At 37.6% G+C, this 20,497-nt stretch overlaps 1 protein-coding gene across 1 annotated transcript in view; it reads right to left on the bottom strand.

The window, feature by feature from the left end:
• LOC311287725 (Fc receptor-like protein 5) overlaps positions 1–20,497 on the bottom strand; it is a gene marked incomplete at its 5' end in the record, with an annotated part of 100,377 nt that overhangs the window by 4,365 nt on the left and 75,515 nt on the right. Inside the window, 5 exons of the mRNA XM_084404755.1 lie at positions 865–1,119; positions 4,477–4,740; positions 4,829–5,107; positions 5,183–5,467; positions 5,566–5,844. Coding sequence (XP_084260881.1) covers positions 865–1,119; positions 4,477–4,740; positions 4,829–5,107; positions 5,183–5,467; positions 5,566–5,844 — 1,362 coding nt within the window. The remainder of the gene's footprint in view (positions 1–864; positions 1,120–4,476; positions 4,741–4,828; positions 5,108–5,182; positions 5,468–5,565; positions 5,845–20,497) is intronic.

Below are 20,497 nucleotides of genomic sequence, written 5' to 3'. Positions count from 1 at the left end.
TTTACTCAAAGTTGTCCTTGTATAATGTACTTGAAGTTAGCTTTAAAGCCACTCCTCCTCATATGTTCATACAAGTATATGCTGTTTTAGCTAAAGGGATTGAAGAGAAGAAGGAGAAGCAGTTATCTCACCGTCTGGCTGTCAAATATGAGGAAATTGTCTAAATCGTAATCTGAGGAAGATATTATACGGATTTAAAACATGTAAGATTCCACAGGAATTGGAGACATTACACACTTGAGCGCTGTTTGGAAGAATTAGCCAAAAGAATTTCAAAGATGTTTCATGTTTTTGCCTTTTTGTGTTTGTGAAAATAAATGTGCAACACTTTAACGGACGCAATTTTTAATGCAAAAGACATTTCAACTCCTAATAGAAGCAAGAAAAGGTGGCTTTGATCCTTGTTTCTATAAATGTATTGGCTTGAATAAAAACGGGGCTTCCAAATGTGTGTGAATCAATTATTTGGCCATAATACGCAGAAGGGGTAATATTACTATTATAAAAGTGGCTGGGTTTAAACCATGAGTTTATATATCTGTCAAAATATTGCGATACAAGCCTCGATACGAGCTTCACTGAAAGCTTCCGGGATTTCTCGACACACACTCCGAAGCCTCGGCACAGAATGTAACTTCACTAATAAATACTGTGTTTGGATCCTCAACCTTCGTGTCTCCGACCAGTACATGACAAGTATATTTTGCATGTGATTTGATGGTTAAGCTCAATTTAGTTCATTTATGTGAAACAATAAACACAAATGTCAATAACTGATTTTGATCCAGCAGAAATATGAGCCAGAGACTATAATATATGATAGTATATAATAATGGTGTGGCGTTTCTCATTAAATCATCTCACCGTTCAAGACTCTGACTGAGATCCAGCTGTGGAGTGACTGTCCTCTCTCTGTTTTACAGTAGTAGAAACCCTCATGTGACTTTGAGACAGTAGTGATGCTCATCTCTCCTGTCGTCTGATTCTGGATCAGTGATCCGTCTTTATAGAAATCAGCGCTGAGGATCGGGGAGTTTGTAGATCGATGTAAACAGTGTAGAGTCAGAGTCTCTCCCTCAATCACAGGATCAACAGAACTCTCCAGAATCACCTCACCGTCTACAAACACAAGAAATGAGTGTTTAATGCTGTAAATAATAAGAATATAGCAAACCAAATCATTAGAAATATACTGATATTATGAATTGTACTTTATACCTCTCAAGCTTTCGTATATTAGTGTCGTGTAGTTTTACCAAATCTCATGAGAAAACGCAACTATTTTATGAGTAACCGATTGTTTTGTTTAAAGTCCCTGTAAAGTCAAAATTAAGTATGTGTTCTGAGTTTGTCACACCACAGAAACATGTGTTATTAGCCAGCCAGCCAAATTTGAATAATAAAAAAAGCCGGCAAGTACATAAAATAAGCTATCAAAATCTTGAAAAAATGAGCAGTAGTCTCAGCTCTCAAACGCTGGGGGCGTGTCCGCTGGCTGCGCTGAAGCCACGCCCACTCGCGGGAAAGCTGCCGTCGGAATGGATGCTCCTAGGTTTTACAAAGCCATGTTCGAGCCTGGACTAACGTTACCTACTATAATTATAACATAAGCACACAAGGCAACTTACACTCATTGGTGGGCTCGCACTGCCGACGATGGCACCAGTTGTCGGCGCGACGGGAGGATGAAGGCCGAGGCGGGAGATAATCGGTTCGGCCCCATTCACCAGTAACAGCGGATTATCTGTGAATCCCAGTTGTCTCCGACGAAAGTTTATAAAACTATCCCGTGTAAAATGATCACTACAGAGGCGGGTTTTGGCGGTGATCCTCAGCTCTCCATCAAGGTGGCTCTTCACAAAATTAATCCACCTCTTCTTGATGTGATCGTTTTTCGTAAATTTAAATAAGGACACCGATCTGTTTTGTACATGATCGCATCCAGGTAGTACTCATTTCTGTGACGAAGGCATAGCTAGCTAGCAAACTGTAGGCTGTAGTAACTAATTATAGTACTGACAGTAACTCGCGATCGGCAAACTGATGTGAATGAATGTGCTATATTGTTAGGGGAGGGGCCAGCGTCAGGGGCTCCAGTGCGTCATCGAGTAGGGGCGTGTCCAGGAGCTCAGGGGCTTCAGTGCGTCATCGAGCCCCCGTTTAGCCCCGCCCAAAAAATCCGGAACACAGCAATGGTGAAAAACTGTTTAACGGTCTAACTCGACAATTCAGTACTTCACACTTCACAGTCTTTGTAATATGTTTTAGTAATACATTTCTAACATTTATAATGTGTTTAGAATTTTTTTTTAGAATTGCCTTTACAGGGACTTTAAACTGTTGTTGTTGAAAAAAGTAAGCATTAGGAGCGTTCATTCTTTGTTATTTCTTATTGGTTATTCAGTGTCACATGGGCACAGCGGATCACTTCTGCTGTCTTTATGGTGGATTGTTTGAGAGGGTTGGAAGAGGCGAGTAGCGGGAGCAAACTTTCTGTTGACCGTATTGCATCGGTTTGAATGCCGTATCAAGCTTTATAGCTTATCAAAATAAAATCGAAAGCAAGCAAAGTTCATCAGTCTTTTTGATGGAAATGACGACCGACTGCAAACGAGTCACAAAGGATTATTCCTCTATAGCCTCTATGTGGCTTTTGGATGCCGTTAATAAGCATCAAGGTCCACCTTTAAACCCAACCATCAGTGGGGCACAAAAACATTATACTAATGAGATTGTACAAATTCATAAACATTAGTCACCAATTTGCCAAAATTTTAAATAGTTACAAATTGTCATGAGAGTTTGTTGGTTGTGTATCAGATTTTTAACCACTGGCATAAACACGTCCATTTTGCAGTTTAATCTGCCAATTTATATGGTAAGAAACTGTCTGATGAATGTGAAAAGTGACCAGTCACATTTTGCTTTGTTTATATGTGGTATTTAAGGGGATGTTCATGTAACATCACAATAAATGAAGTTCCAAAACGGAGGAGCCCTAAACATTCAGTCCTGTCAATCATCATTATGAGCGTATACAGTACAGGTCAAAAGTTTGGAATTGTTATATTTTTGAAAGAAGTCTCTAATGCTCATCAAGGCTGTGTTTATTTGATCAAAATTACAGAAAAGAAAAAAAGTAATATTGTGAAATATTATTACAACTTAAAATAATAGTTTTCTATTTGAATATACTTTAAAAAATAATTTATTCCTGTGATGCAAAGCTGAATTTTCAGCATCATTACTCCAGGCTTCAGTGTCACATGTGACATCCAGTCTATCACATGATCCTTTAGAAATCATTCTAATATTCTGATTTATTATGAGTGTTGGAAACAGTTCTGCTGCCTAATATATTTGATGAATAAAAGGTTAAAAAGAACTGCATTTATTAAAAATAAATAAATAAATAAATAAAAAATCTAATAATAAAAATCTTCTATACTATCACTTTTTATCAATTTAACACATCCTTGCTGAATAAAAGTATTGATTTATTTAAAAAAAAAAAAAAAAAAAAGAAAAGAAAGACTGACCCCAAATTATACATTATACATTTACATTTAGCTGACGCTTTTATCCAAAGCGACTTACAATTGCTATATATGTCAGAGGTCGCACGCCTCTGGAGCAACTAGGGGTTAAGTGTCTTGCTCAGGGACACATTGGTGTCTCACAGTGGATTCGAACCCGGGTCTCTCACACCAAAGGCATGTGTCTTATCCATTGCGCCACACCACCCTCAATTATTGACCTGTAGTGTATATTGTTGTTACAGAAGATTTCTATTTTTAAAAATATATATATTTTATTTATATTTTTTTACTTTTTATTCATCAAAGTATCCTAAAAAAGTATCACAGGTTATGAAAAAAATATTAAGCAGCAGAACTGTTTCCAACTTTGATAATGAATCATCATATTAGAATGATTTCTAAAGGATCATGTGATAGACTGGAGTAATGATCCTGAAAATTCAGCTTTGATCACAGAAATAAATGATAATTTAAAGTATAATATTTAAAAAAAAAAAAATCTGTATTTTTGATCAAATAAATGCAGGCTTGATGAGCAGAAGAAACTTCTTTCAAAAACATTAAAAATAGTAATGTTTCCAATCTTTTGACCTGTACTGTATAAGCAGCGACAATTCTTCCAGCATCCCTCCTCCTCCCCATCTCCTCCACTATTTCTCTTATTCTCCCTCTGCGCTGTCCTGTCATAGAGGGTTTAGATCGAGCCTCCTTTGAGGACAGCAAGCCAAGTTCATTTACTATTAACTATTTTAAGATTGAATGGCCATGCAAACTCACAAATAGATACGTATGGAGAAACTCATTCAAATAACTGAACAGAAGTCAGTCTGTCATCAGCTGTACAGAAAACAATTAGTGGAAAATGTCTTTAGACTGTAATTATAATTTAGGTTATAACATTAGACTAGTAGATGTCATGATTATAAACCGGACTCACCATGTACAGTGATGTTTCGAGGACGAAGTTTCTCTCCAGATTCAGACTCACACCAGTACACTCCAGTGTCAGATGTGCTGAGAGAGTCCATTACACATCCAGATCCTGTTTGTTTTGCACAAGTTTGTGTGTCTTTGTCTGTGTATCTTCTCACTGTCCATCCAGCAGAGTTACTCTGATCCTCACAGCTCAGAGAGAGAGAGTCAGATGAGAAGTGTTGACTTCTGCTGGGATTGATGACCAGAGACACTGAAGCAGAAACTCCTGAAAAGAGGAAAATCTCAATCAAAACTGACAGCACAGAGACTGCAGTGAAACACAGATCCGGATGAGCACAAGCATAAACCCTCACCAGTGATCCACAGTGTGTGTGAGCTGCTGTTGTGTGTGTAATAGGCTGGTCGTCCTCTCTCTGCTCTGCACATATAAACTCCTGTGTGCTGTAGAGCAGCAGGACTGAGAGTGTAAGATCCTCCAGCTCCTCTGCTGCTGTCTGACAGATGATCATGATCTCTGAACCAGCTGAACGTCCAGCCTTTAGAGGAGCCTGAAACCTCACAGGTCAGATTCACTGATTCTCCTTCAGTCAGCCACGGCTGTGGAGACACTCGCACTGATGCCTGAGCTTCAGCTGAACAAAACATCACGAGTTACAGAGCCGTAGAGAAACTGATGGAGAAGCTGATCACAACAAACACACACTCACCTGAGACAGTCAGTGTAACAGCATCACTGCGCTGAGAGCTTTGAGTGTGTATCTGTCCTGTACAGGTGTATTTACCGCGGTGAAAGAGATCAACTTTGCTGATGTTCAACTCTTGTGTTGAGGTTCGGCTGACAGTGTTTTTATATTGGTTGTTGGTTCCCTCTATTTCCCATCTGTATGTCCACTCAGTGTCTCCTGCCCACTTTATATCACATCTGAGAGTGACTGTTTCTCCTCTAAACACTCGTTCATCAGGTCGTACCGTCACCACAGCTTTAGGACTCTCTGTACAAACACAGATTATTGCATTTATAGTTTCATAAGTTGTGTAGATATTGTCTCTGATCTGTATTTGTTGCATCACACGACACAATCTCTCTCACCTGTAACATTTACCCACAGTGCATCACTGTATTGTGTGTAATAGACTGGTTTCCCTCTTCCAGCTTTACACCTGTACTGGCCTCCATCAGACACTGAATCAATCTTCAGGCTGTAGGAGTTTGTTTTATTCTTCTCTGTCTCAGGGTTCAGTGTGTGTTTGTACCAGTAAGAGTCCCAGTTTCCAGTGGACGGATCCATGCGACAGGTCAAAGTCACTGTGTTTCCAGTCAGTGCAGCTCCTGCAGGATCTGATGTGAGTTCAGGCTTCGGCTTTAGATCTGCAGGAGAACAACAACAGATTCAGATCCTCAAGACTCAAATAAATGAGCATTTAAATTACTAAAATAATTGCTAAAATTGCTAAATCACTTAAATAGCTGGAATTCAAGAATGCTTTGGTATATAGACCTATACTGCTCTTGTTTTAAAGAAGACATTTGGAAGATTATTGTAGAAGTGAAAATTATGAAAGTGAAACAGAAAAAAATGTTATAGAAGTTTGAGTGTATGAAAATGTATAATGTAAAAAATATAATTATTTATATAAAATATATATTTTTACAAAACATGTTTTACTTTAAAACTGCAAGAAAATCAAAGCCAAGTTGTGTTACAGATTTTAGCTAAAAAAAAATGAAAAATCTAAAAAAAGCTTTCAGTGAGATTTAGTTTGGCCGCAGTACCAAACCTTTTCACTAGATGACAGCCAAGCTCTGTTAATGGCCATATAAGGACGCCTCCATTTCCATACATGTTTAGAGTGATCTGAATCTGAACCATATATTTCCATAATTTTCATACAATTTATGAAATAGACGAGAAGTAGTATGAGCGGTTTAGCAGTATTTGATTTAAATTCAACCTCTAATAAACGCATAAAAATCATGTATGTGCCTTACAGCTCGCGCCGCATCACAAATCAAGAATCAATCATTTGTTTCTTTATATTTAAAACCTTTTCAGACCTTTTTTCCTGATAAAATTGAATTAGTTTTGTCTTTTGAACTGTTGACATGAAAACCAACATGCTTCTATCAATCATAATATATAGATGTATATGTGATCAGATATGGTACTGCATGTGTAATATAATATTGCAGATATATTTACTCGTGCAACTTTGTGACAGACTATCACGTGCACTAGTACCTAAACAAGCACTAGCTAAAGAATAAGTACTAGCTAAAGAATAAGTACTAGGCAAGGCAAGGCAGGTTTATTTATATAGCACATTTCATACACTATGGCAATTCAAAGTGCTTTACATAGAGAGGAATAAAAATAATCACAAAATAAAAGCAGGGGAAATTAAAACAGTTATAAAAGGAATTAAAATAGATAAATGATATAGGTACAAAATTAATTAGAGTAAAATTAATTAAAATAGTAAATAAACTTCTCATCTGGCAAAACACTGGTGTATTTTATTTTGACTGAGATTTCCCCATGACGGTCAGTTTTCTTCTGTGGGTTTCCATATACCGTGGATTATCTGAGGACACCAGACCAGTAATCTGTACCAATCCAGACCAGTAATCTGTACTAGTCACCACAGTGTTCCCTTGACCGTCATGAGTCAGTCCCTCTCAAACTCCACCACAGAAAGAGCACTTGCTCACACTAGTAGCTCAAGAATAAGCACTAGTGCTAAATGTAATCTAATACAGCGGTTCTCAACCTTCTAGGGCTGCAACTAACGACTATTTTAATAGTCGACTAGTCACCGACTATTGAAACGATTAGTCGACTAATCGAATAATTATTAAATTTTTCTAAAATTTAGCATGAGATTGCTTTAATTCTGTGGAAAATGATAGTAAACACAAGAAAGAAGGGGGTACTTCAATGAAAAATGCATATTTTATTGAACTTTGCTGCTGATAGGCCGATTTAGGGCTGGGCGATATATCGATATAAAAAATATATCGATATATTTTTAAATGCGATATGAAATTAGACCATATCGCATATATCGATATAACGTTAGTTCACCCCGCTCCCGCGCCTCCGCTCCTCCTTTTCCACTCTGCGTGCGTGTTTAGAGCATGTTATGTTACGAGAGGCGAATCATGACTACTTCAGAAACCCCAGCACAATAGGAACTACCAGGCAGTGACATAAGTGTACGCTGAAATAAAGTCTTTCACCTCAGAAAAACGGACTTTATTGTCCTGTCAGCCGTTATCCTGTGCTCGGAGCGCACACTCAATTGCACGCGCAAATGCGGCGGCGGCGCGCGCGCTGTGTATCACCTCACTGATCAAGTGCAAAATAAACTACGAGCATGCAACGCCGTTACGTTGTAAATTACACGAAATAAAAGTAATACAGGTATGATTTTCATTCTATTCACCAGGAGCAGTTTCCATGTTTCATCAACAGTTATTGTTAATATTGTATTCACCATGGCAACTGTCATTTCCATATTAACCCCAAAATGCCACTATTTTTCTTTGTGTTATTTTTTATATTTTTAAATGACTGTAGTGGCTCATACCAACATTGTATTAACAAAAACTAGTTTGGGACTGCTATTTAATAGCTTTAGCATAATGTTTATTTATTAGTAGGCTACTAGTCTTTACTATTAGTCATATTCTTACAATTCATGTTAAGTAAAGGGGAAAAGTATGTGTGTGTATATAGGCAAATTATAACATGTTTACACAAAATTTGTTTATATATATTCAATGTAAACTTTGATAATCATAATTAATAAATCGCAATTAACAATTCAAAGGGAATAATCGGCAATTATGATTTTTGTCATAATCGTGCAGCCCTAAGGTGAAGAAACCTGTTTATTATTTATTCATTTGATTTTGCAACTGTTCACTGAAATAGCTGGTTTCAAAACTACTTTTAACATGTCATATTTGGCTTTGACTGAACATTTGCTCTCACTTTGCGGAAAAAATATCGGGATATATATCGTATATCGATATTCAGCCTAAATATATCGGGATATGACTTTTGGTCCATATCGCCCAGCCCTAGGCCGATTCATACTAAAAGTAAATGAAAATGCCCTGTCTAAAACCAATTAGGCACAGTGCTCTGTCAGTATAGACATAAATGCATAAATAAAGAAACTCTATCATTTTTATAAAGGATCAGGCACATTTGTTTTATAAGAAAAAATAAATTAAAATCAAGTAAACATTTTCTTCCTGTAAACCAGGGGCAGGCACATTAGCAGCAATAAAACAGTAAACAAAAATATTAAGTGCATTTTGTGAGATACATTCAGTGGTCAATCTGTTGCAAAAGAACTTTACAACTCGTCTCCATATTATTTAAATCTTACCGAGGCGAGTCAAACTCCGTTTCATTCAACTGTCCGACGTGCTTTCTCTTTAAATGTTCGTGCATCACCGAGGTGCTGCCGTGATACGCAAGGACTGCTTTGCAAACCATATCCAGGCTAAAATGCTCCCAAACTTTAGATGTTTTGGTACGCGCAGCTGCTGCGTTGGACGCCGCTGTTACGGATCAACTGGGGATCATGTTAACTGGGGAAACGCGCGTGCACGCAGATAGTTTTACCTGGATTTCCAGCAGATGTTACGGCTACAGATTCGTCGCAGCCATTTTTCACGGATCCATGATTAAAAACGTAGGTTTCACCAGTTGTATCCACACTGGTATGGTATGCATAATAAAGCGATTTGTTTTTGAAGTGTATATTCCTGCGTATTTGACGCAATTTCAAATAAGTTTAACATACTTTAGTGTCAAGCTCAGAAGCCACGCCTATGTTAACATGGGGCATTCGGTTTCATTGGATGAACAGACTTGTCAGTGCACTTCAAAAGACGTAAAGAATCTTCTTCTCAACATTAGTGTATCATATATTCTGTAGTGTGTTGTCATGAGTTCTAATCACAAATAACAACAGATGTAGATTAAATTAAAGTAGCTAGGCTACCTAAAAGAAACATAAATTGCAAAGTCATTTACATTTTTTTCAAGTTGCATTTATTGATCTGCATATAGCCTAATTTTATAATGGATCTATTATTTTTTATATAAAAACACTTATCAGCTTATTTTACTCTGCTGATTATATTAAGATCTCTTTTCTGTACAACCAGCTCTGACGCCTCTGTATCCTTTTCCCTGGACATAAAGCAGCTATGCTTATACACAGGGTCATGAAGTTAATTATCTCATGAACTTATAACATTTTCAACAGATTTATAAAATAAATAAATAAAAAATAAATATATAGTAATATTGAATTGTATGTTGTGTCGAGCTTTCCTGTAGCTCAAACAGTAGCGCATTGGTGCTTACAACGCCAAGTTCATGGGTTTGATTCCCAGGGAAAGTAAGAACTTATAAATGTAAATGTGTACTTTGTAACGCAATGTAAGTCGCTTTGGATAGAAGTGTCTGCCAAAAGTGCATTATGCTCAGTAGGAGCATGAACTTGAATGTTGTGTATCTAATGTCTTGTATTGGACATGTAGAAAACACTTTGTCTTTAGTGATTAAAGTCCTGTGAAAAACACTGAGAGGCAACCACAAATTGTATTACTGAAATAAGCAAAATATATGATATAGTGATAATGAATTATTACAAATATATACTGATATTCTCTATGGCTAATATTCTCATAGGCCTACTGTCACTAACCTCTTAATTATTTGTCACCTCACATGCATAGCATGACCCTCTCTAAAACAATAGGAAATGCTTTATTGTTTACTTTTTTGCTGACCTCTTTAACAAAAGAAATATGACACAATCTTTTTATGTAATATAAATTTAAATTATGCCAGTTCTCTTCAGTTGACTGGTACCATGAATCTAATTAACATATTCTCTTTACTTGTTATCCATCACATCATGTGCTTTTTTTTTATTATTGTCGTCTGCTAACCGTTAGGAACAGATTAAAAGGTCTATAAATGAAGTGTCATTGTTGTTAGGCCACATACTGCCACAGCAAATGGATGCAATTAAAGTTATACAAATCAAAAACTTTGCAGGATAACCAATATCCCGATCGCTGCTCAAGAAAGGAGCGTGATTACATAAAGAGGAGATGTGAAAATTTCACAATGAAGGGTGATGGTGTGTTAAATTGTTCTTCAAAAGATAATACAACTGTGACATTTATTTACTAATATAACATGATCACATTAGATGGAGAGCAGCATATGAAGGCCAAACTGGCCAATGGGTAAGCAAAATGTATACTTATACATTGCAAAACAAGTAACTGTTCTTCATTAACATGTAACTTAGTCTATAGTTTGTTCTCCCTTCTTTAGATTGAATGTTCAGAATGTGGAAGGTGGGACTGTGTGGTCAGATCTTCCACTGTTGGCAAATACAGCTGTCCTGCATGCATGCACATTTGCCTATTTTTTTTTTCCTTTTTTTTTTTTTTTCTTCCTTTTGTTATTGTTGCTTTCATACCTGTTAGCTAGTGAATATGTTTGTTGAACATTCCCCTGAATAAATGCTGTGGGTAATTCACTGGATCCATAAACTATGGCTTCTCAATTTTCAACACTCTTTAGGAACATTTATGGAGTCTAGCCTACTGTATGCTTTATGTTTTAACTCATTCCTCAGTAACATTTAAAATAAATAATAAATAAATGCTTGACATCCCTTTTAGCAGTATTGCTGCTCAATTTAAATTAAGCCACAAATTGGCATCATAACAATAATCTGCGAATACACATGCACTGCAAAGACACAATGTCAATAGCATAATTTATTTAATCTACTTACAGTTGTCATCAGATATTCAATTTCATTGCACGAGTAACAAAATAATGTGGGCGTGGTCTGTGTCGTGAAATTAAAACTTCCCTTAAATGCGTCTGCAACATTCAGCGGAGCAACGACAGAGTAAACAACAGTGTCCTAATATGATACAAACATTTACCAATAACGTGGAAAGCTTTTAAAGCTGTGACGAATCTGGCACCGTTCAACATCTGCTGGAAATCCAGGTAAAACTATCTGCGTGCACGCGCGCATCCCCAGTTAACATGATCCCCAGTTGATCTGTAACACCGCCATTTCTGTATGTTATCGCTCAGCAGAGAAGCTAATGCGCATGTGCGACTCTCGGCAGAGATTGTAATGAAGAGAGATGCCTCACTCGGTCGGAAAAAACATGTCTGGCGACAACTTCGACAATGAAATTCATTGTCGACTATTTCTATTATCGATTTTTGTCGACAACGTCGACGAATCGTTGCAGCCCTACAACCTTCTGCAACTCATGGCCCATTAATGACTGATTAAACACATTCTGAGGATCACCTTTCCAAATATGATAGTATGAACACAGAATAACAGAGAATTCAAAAAGTGCAATGATATTCTCTGCTGTTAATCTGTTATGCCACTGTAACAGACTCAAGTCAGCTATACAGTGAGGAAAATAAGTATTTGAACACCCTGCTATTTTGCAAGTTCTCCCACTTGGAAATCATGGAGGGGTCTGAAATTGTCATCGTAGGTGCATGTCCACTGTGAGAGACATAATCTAAAAAATAAAATGCAGATAAATTTTAACAATTTATTTGTATGATACAGCTGCAAATAAGTATTTGAACACCTGTCTATCAGCTAGAATTCTGACCTTCAAAGACCTGTTAGTCTGCCTTTAAAATGTCCACCTCCACTCCATTTATTATCCTAAATTAGATGCACCTGTTTGAGGTCGTTAGCTGCATAAAGACACCTGTCCACCCCATACAATCAGTAAGAATCCAACTACTAACATGGCCAAGACCAAAGAGCTGTCCAAAGACACTAGAGACAAAATTGTACACCTCCACAATGCTGGAAAGGGCTACGGGGAAATTGCCAAGCAGCTTGGTGAAAAAAGGTCCACTGTTGGAGCAATCATTAGAAAATGAAAGAAGCTAAACATGACTGTCAATCTCCCACAGACTGGGGCTCCATGCAAGATCTCACCTCGTGGGGTCTCAATGATCCTAAGAAAGGTGAGAAATCAGCCCAGAACTACACGGGAGGAGATGGTCAATGACCTGAAAAGAGTTGGGACCACCGTTTCCAAGGTTACTGTTGGTAATACACTAAGGGTGCTTTCACACTAGCACTTTTGGTGCGCACCCGGGTTCGAATGACATCATAGTTCGGTTCGTTTGGATGATGTGAACGCTGTTTTCCGAACTCGGGTGCGCACCCGCGAACCGTACTCGAGTCCGCTTAAAAAGGTGGTCTGGGGTACGGTTCATGTGTACTCGGGTACGATTCGCTGCTGATATGAACGCAATCGTACCAAATCGCGGAAGTGAACCGCTATTGATGACGTATAATGTGGTGCGTGCCTGCGTGCGTGTGTGTTTAACAACTGTAAAAGGGTCTATACGCTTACCTTGACGAAAACAGGGATTGACGCATGCAAGCAGAGAGATGATTTCTGCTTGCCTCCACAAAAATTGTCTTCGGCGGACATCCCGCTGTCTTTGGAACGGTTTTAATACTTTTGCGGCAGACAGACGCAAGTGTGTTTCTGTATATTTTCTTTGAAAACAAAACCAAAGGTTAAAAAAAAGAAAAAGAAATGTGAAGCGAGCAATTCTATCCATTTTGACGCCTTTTCATAGCAGTTACCAAGCAACACGAGTACGCGCCAGCTGCAGCTTAATGATGCAAGCGTACCACGGTTCGGATGCAAATAATATAATGTGAACACAGTCCATCGGGGGCAGGGGGAGGGGGGAGCAATCGAACTCGGGTTCGGAACAGACAATCGAACCAAGTGTGAAAGCACCCTAAGACGTCATGGTTTGAAATCATGCATGGCACGGAAGGTTCCCCTGCTTAAACCAGCACATGTCAAGGCCCGTCTTAAGTTTGCCAATGACCATTTGGATGATCCAGAGGAGTCATGGGAGAAAGTCATGAAATAGAACTTTTTGGTCATAATTCCACTAAGCGTGTTTGGAGGAAGAAGAATGATGAGGACCATCCCAAGAACACCATCCCTACTGTGAAGCATGGGGGTGGTAGCATCATGCTTTGGGGGTGTTTTTCTGCACATGGGACAGGGCGACTGCACTGTATAAAGGAGAGGATGACCGGGGCCATGTATTGCGAGATTTTGGGGAACAACCTCCTTCCCTCAGTTAGAGCATTGAAGATGGGTCGAGGCTGGGTCTTCCAACATGACAATGACCCGAAGCACACAGCCAGGATAACCAAGGAGTGGCTCTGTAAGAAGCATATCAAGGTTCTGGCGTGGCCTAGCCAGTCTCCAGACCTAAACCCAATAGAGAATCTTTGGAGGGAGCTCAAACTCCGTGTTTCTCAGCGACAGCCCAGAAACCTGACTGATCTAGAGAAGATCTGTGTGGAGGAGTGGGCCAAAATCCCTCCTGCAGTGTGTGCAAACTTGGTGAAAAACTACAGGAAACGTTTGACCTCTGTAATTGCAAACAAAGGCTACTGTACAAAATATTAACATTGATTTTCTCAGGTGTTCAAATACTTTTTTGCAGCTGTATCATACAAATAAATAGTTAAAAAAATCATACATTGTGATTTCTGGATTTTTTTTTAGATTATGTCTCTCACAGTGGACATGCACCTACGATGACAATTTCAGACCCCTCCATGATTTCTAAGTGGGAGAACTTGCAAAATAGCAGGGTGTTCAAATACTTATTTTCCTCACTGTATATATTTTTTATAACGTTTTTCATTTATTTAATGTCTCTATCTCAATAATGCACCTTAAATGTTCTTTTGGTGCCATGTAGAAGACATTACCGATCGATCACCACCTACCCTGTTTAAGGAAAAGAAGTCAACTTCTTTAGTCAAAAGTAGGATCTTGTTGTGTTAACCAGCTGTTTAGCTGGTCTTGTTGCACTGCATTTGTTGTAATCTGTGTTCATGCATTCTTTTGAGTTTTCTTCTTTTAATTTAGCCTCTCTTAATGTTAGAGGTTTAAGAGATCATTCGAAAAGGAAAGCTTTATTTTTGTATTGTAAACGTAGTAATGCTGATTTTGTTTTTGTTCAAGAAAGTCACTCTTGTGAATCAGACAACAATTTTTGGAAAACTCAGTGGGGTTATTCAATCTTTATGAGTCACGGATCCAATCGTTCGGCTGGTACTCTAATTTTGATGCATAAATTTAGAGGAGATATTTTAGAAACTTTTTCATCTGATGAGGGTAGATGGATCATTCTAGTATGCAAGACCGAAAATGTGATATTCATCTTGTGTAATGTTTATGGGCACAACTCTAGAAATGCTAATGCATCTATGCTTAAAGAATTGGGAGCTAAGCTTATAAGTATACAAAGTTGTTTTCTAAATGCTTATTTGATTATAGCTGGAGATTTTAATGAAACCCCTGACAATGCACAAGATAGATTTCCTATAAGAATACCTCTAATTTACATGATAATATTATTTTATGGTTGTGTGAAAATCTTTCAGTGCTAGATGCTTGGCGTTTCTTTAACAATGGTTGTAGAGGCTTTACTTGGTCCAACAAATCTGGTTCACTTAAAGCTAGAATAGATCTTTTTCTCATTAGTGGTGCTTGCTGAAAGCAAGGCATCACTATTGTTATTGCTCATACTTATTATTCTTATTATTATTATTATTAGTGGTGCTTTTTTAAAAGCATCACTATTGTTATTGCTCATACTTATTATTAGTGGTGCTTGCTGAAAGCAAGGCATCACTATTGTTATTGCTCATACTTATTATTAGTGGTGCTTGCTGAAAGCAAGGCATCACTATTGTTATTGCTCATACTTATTATTCTTCTTATTAGTGGTGCTTGCTGAAAGCAAGGCATCACTATTGTTATTGCTCATACTTATTATTCTTATTATTATTATTATTATTATTCTGGACAAAGTTTGGCGCGTAACTCGCCCCGCACCGTTTGTCTCAGAGCCATGAATGAGGTGTCAAATCGACCGGCTCATTAAGGAGAGGTGTGCTATGACTTTTATAAGCGATCGGGGGTGCGGTGTTCGCCCCAGGGGCGAAAAAGCGGCCAAAAAAGTCCCATTGACTTAACATTGCGACGAACTTTGACCACACGTAGCTCTGAGCGAGGATTTCGCAGAAATGTGTGATTTGCCACATTTGAAGAGGCTGACAGGCTCTGTAAGAACATACCTCACAATGGGGTAAAAGTTGCACCCCTGGGGGGCAGAAGATGCCCAAAGTTGCCCCATTGACTTACTATGGGGAAGGAATGTCCCGTGAAACACACATGCTTTTCCTACTATGGTAAATTGCATAGGGACTTTGTATTGAACGTAGCTCTGGATCACAGTGTCATAGAGACAAGGGGGAGGGCTCATTTTACTCAGACGACCAATCAGTCTCTCAGGATCATTGTGAAGCTATCAAGCCACGCCCTAGCAACCATTTAGAGCCCCTTAGCAACAAGTTCCATAGACTTCCATTGAAAGAGTTCAAAGAGATATCTCCAGACTCAATTGTCATAGAAACATGGGGGTGGTCTCATTTGACTCGGGGCAGTAAACAGCCAATCATGAATCACCTCAACACTTCCAAGCCCCTCCCTAGCAACCATTGTCGAGCACCTTAGCAACCAAAATCCAAAGAGGGATATCTTCCATTCTGAATGTCACAGAGGCATGGGAGTTGGTTTATATCATTCATACTGACAAGAAGCCTTTGGAATTTCATCATTGGCAGCTGCCAAGTAACTCCATAGCAACCAAAGAGAGTATCCTAGCAACCGTTTAGCAAAACGTATATCTCTGCATCAAAACATAGTATAGAGATGGGACTTGGCTCTTTTGACTAAATCATGGTAAACTATGGTAAATCAACCTTGAATCATAGTAAATCATACTAAAACATGGTAAATCATGGTATACTATAGTAAATCATAGTACACTATGGTAAATCGTGGAAAATCATGGTAAACTATGGTAAATCATGCTAGAATCATAGTAAATCATACTTGAACATGGTAAATCATGGTATACTATAGTAAATCATGGTAAACTATGATAAATCATGCTAGAATCAGTAAATCATACTTGAACATGGTAAATCATGGTATACTATAGTAAATCATGGTAAACTATGGTAAATCATGGTAAACTATGGTAAATCATGGTAAACTATGATAAATCATGCTAGAATCAGTAAATCATAATTGAACATGGTATATCATGGTATACTATAGTAAATCATGGTATACTATAGTAAATCATGGTAAACTATGGTAAATCGTGGTAAATCGTGGTAAAATATGGTAAATCATGGTAAACTATGGTAAATCATGCTAGAATCAGTAAATCATACTTGAACATGGTAAATCATGGTATACTATAGTAAATCATGGTAAACTATAGTAAATCGTGGTAAATCATGGTAAACTATGGTAAATCATGCTAGAATCATAGTAAATCATACTTGAACATGGTAAATCATGGTATACTATAGTAAATCATGGTAAACTATGGTAAATCATGGTAAACTATGGTAAATCATGGTAAACTATGATAAATCATGCTAGAATCAGTAAATCATAATTGAACATGGTATATCATGGTATACTATAGTAAATCATGGTATACTATAGTAAATCATGGTAAACTATGGTAAATCGTGGTAAATCGTGGTAAAATATGGTAAATCATGGTAAACTATGGTAAATCATGCTAGAATCAGTAAATCATACTTGAACATGGTAAATCATGGTATACTATAGTAAATCATGGTAAACTATGGTAAATCATGCTAAAATCAGTAAATCAGACTTGAACATGGTAAATCATGGTATACTATAGTAAATCATGGTAAACTATGCTAAATCGTGGTAAATCATGGTAAACTATAGTAAATCATGGTAAACTATGGTAAATTATGCTAGAATCAGTAAATCATACTTGAACATGGTAAATCATAGTATACTATAGTAAATCATGGTAAACTATGGTAAATGATCCTAGAATCATAGTAAATCATACTAAAACATGGTAAATCATGCTATACTATAGTAAATCATAGTAAACTATGGTAAATCGTGGTAAATCATGGTATACTATAGTAAATCATGGTAAACTATGGTAAATCATGGTAAACTATGATAAATCATGCTAGAATCAGTAAATCATACTGGAACATGGTAAATCATGGTATACTATAGTAAATCATGGTAAAGTATGGTAAATCGTGGTAAATCATGGTAAACTATGGTAAATCATGCTAGAATCAGTAAATCATACTTGAACATGGTAAATCATGGTATACTATAGTAAATCATGGTAAAGTATGGTAAATCGTGGTAAATCATGGTAAACTATGGTAAATCATGCTAGAATCAGTAAATCATATTTGAACATGGTAAATCATGGTAAACTATGGTAAATCGTGGTAAATAATGGTAAACTATGGTAAATCATGGTAAACTATGGTAAATCATGCTAGAATCAGTAAATCATACATGAACATGGTAAATCATGGTAAACTATGGTAAATCGTGGTGAACTATGGTAAATCATGGTAAACTATGGTAAATCATGGTAAACTATGATAAATCATGCTAGAATCATAGTAAATCATACTTGAACATGGTAAATCATGGTATACTATAGTAAATCATGGTAAACTATGGTAAATCATGGTAAATCATGCTAGAATCAGTAAATTATAATTGAACATGGTAAATCGTGGTATACTATAGTAAATCATGGTAAACTATAGTAAATCGTGGTAAATTGTGGTAAACTATGGTAAATCATGCCTGAATCAGTAAATCATACTTGCACATGGTAAATCATGGTATACTATAGTAAATCATGGTAAACTATGGTAATTAGTGGTAAATCGTTGTAAATCATGGTAAACTATGGTAAATCATGCTAGAATCAGTAAATCATACTTGAACATGGTAAATCATGGTATACTATAGTAAATCATGGTAAACTATGGTAAATCATGGTAAATCATGGTAACTATGATAAATCATGCTAGAATCAGTAAATTATACTAGAACATGGTAAATTGTGGTATACTATAGTAAATCATGGTAAACTATGGTAAATCATGCTAGAATCAGTAAATCATACTTGAACATGGTAAATCATGGTATACTATAATAAATCATGGTAAACTATGGTAAATCGTGGTAAATCATGGTAAACTATGATAAATCATGCTAGAATCAGTAAATCATACTTGAACATGGTAAATCCTGGTATACTATAGTAAATTATGGTAAACTATGGTAAATCGTGGTAAATCATGGTAAACTATGGTAAATCATGCTTGAATCAGTAAATCATACTTGAACATGGTAAATCATGGCATACTATAGTAAATCATGGTAAACTATAGTAAATCGTGGTAAATCATAGTAAACTATGGTAAACACCTTAGCAACTGCCTAGCAACCACACTGAATACCCTAGCAACCACTTAGCAACGCCCTAGCAACCACCCAGAATACCTTGGAAACCTCCCAGAACACCATAGCAACCACCTAGTAAAACCCTAGCAACCGTGCCGAATTTTGCCACTGCAAGCACCACTTCACATTTTCTTCAGGAAATGTACATTCTAGTTCTTCTTCTTCTTCTTCTTATTATTCTGGACAAAAGTTTGGCGCGTAACTCGCCCCGCACCGTTTGTCACAGACCCCTGAGTGAGGTGTCAAATCGACCGGCTCATTGAGGAGAGGTGTGCTATGACTTTTCTAAGCGATCGGGTGTACGATGTTCGCACAGCGGACGAAAAAGCGGCCAAAAAAGTCCCATTGACTTAACATGGGGCATTCTAAAAACATTTGAATCCAAACCGACGTTTTCACACACACAGACTCCAAAAGGGCCTGACACCCCTGCGTCTCTCCCTCTCTCTCTCCCTCAGAGGATTTATATTATCAAGCAGCCAATAAGTAATGGCCTAAAATCTTCATAGCCACACCCTAGCAACCAGTTTCAGCACCCTAGCAACCACTAAGAGCTCCCTAGCAACCACCCTAAACCAAAAAAAAATTGTTTTTACATTTTTTAGTATTTTTTAAAGCAATATTACACTCGTGGCCTTGCAATATCGCTCCATGCTTGTGCCTATTCGGCCATAGGCACGAGGCCGCAGGCCGAGTGCCGTACTGAAGGCACTAGTTATTAAAGATTTTAATAACTCTATAAAAACTCCATAGTAACCATATTTGACAACTACCAACCACCTAGTAACACCATAGCAACTAACAAAAATACCTTAGCAACCACCCTGAACAGCCTAGCAACGTCTAGAAATGCTCTAGTAACCACCAAAAAACTCTAGCAACCACCCAGAACACCCTAGCAACTGCCTAGCAACCACCCAGAACCCCTAGCAACTGCTTAGCAACCACCCAGAACACCTAGCAACTGCCTAGCAACCACCCAGAACACCCTAGCAACTGCCTAGCAATGCCCTAGCATCCACCCAGAATACCATAGCAACTGCCTAGCAACACCATAGCAACCACCCAGAACACCCTAGCAACCACCTAGCAACGCCCTAGCAACTGCCTAGCAACCACCAAGAATACCCTAGCAACTGCCTAGCAAACCTTAGCAACTGCCTAGCAACACCATAGCAACCACCCAGAACACCCTAGCAACCACCTGGCAACAGCATCTTGCTAAAAACATGCTATCAACATGCTAATCATGCTAGCATCATGCTAGCAACATGCTAATCAAGCTAGCATTATGCTAGCAACATGCTAATCATGCTAGCATTATGCTAGCAACATGCTAATCATGTTAGCATTATGCTAACAACATGTTAATCAAGCTAGCAACATGCTAATCAAGCTAGCATAATGCTAGCAACATGCTAATCATGCTAGCATTATGCTAGCAACATGCTAATCATGCTAGCATTATGCTAGCAACATGCTAATCAAGCTAGCAACATGCTAATCATGC

The sequence above is a fragment of the Rutilus rutilus genome (assembly GCF_951802725.1).
Source record: "Rutilus rutilus genome assembly, chromosome: 3".
Lineage (NCBI taxonomy): Eukaryota > Metazoa > Chordata > Actinopteri > Cypriniformes > Leuciscidae > Rutilus > Rutilus rutilus.
The sequence above is the reverse complement of the archived record's forward strand: the minus strand, read 5'-3'. Positions and strand labels throughout refer to the sequence as shown.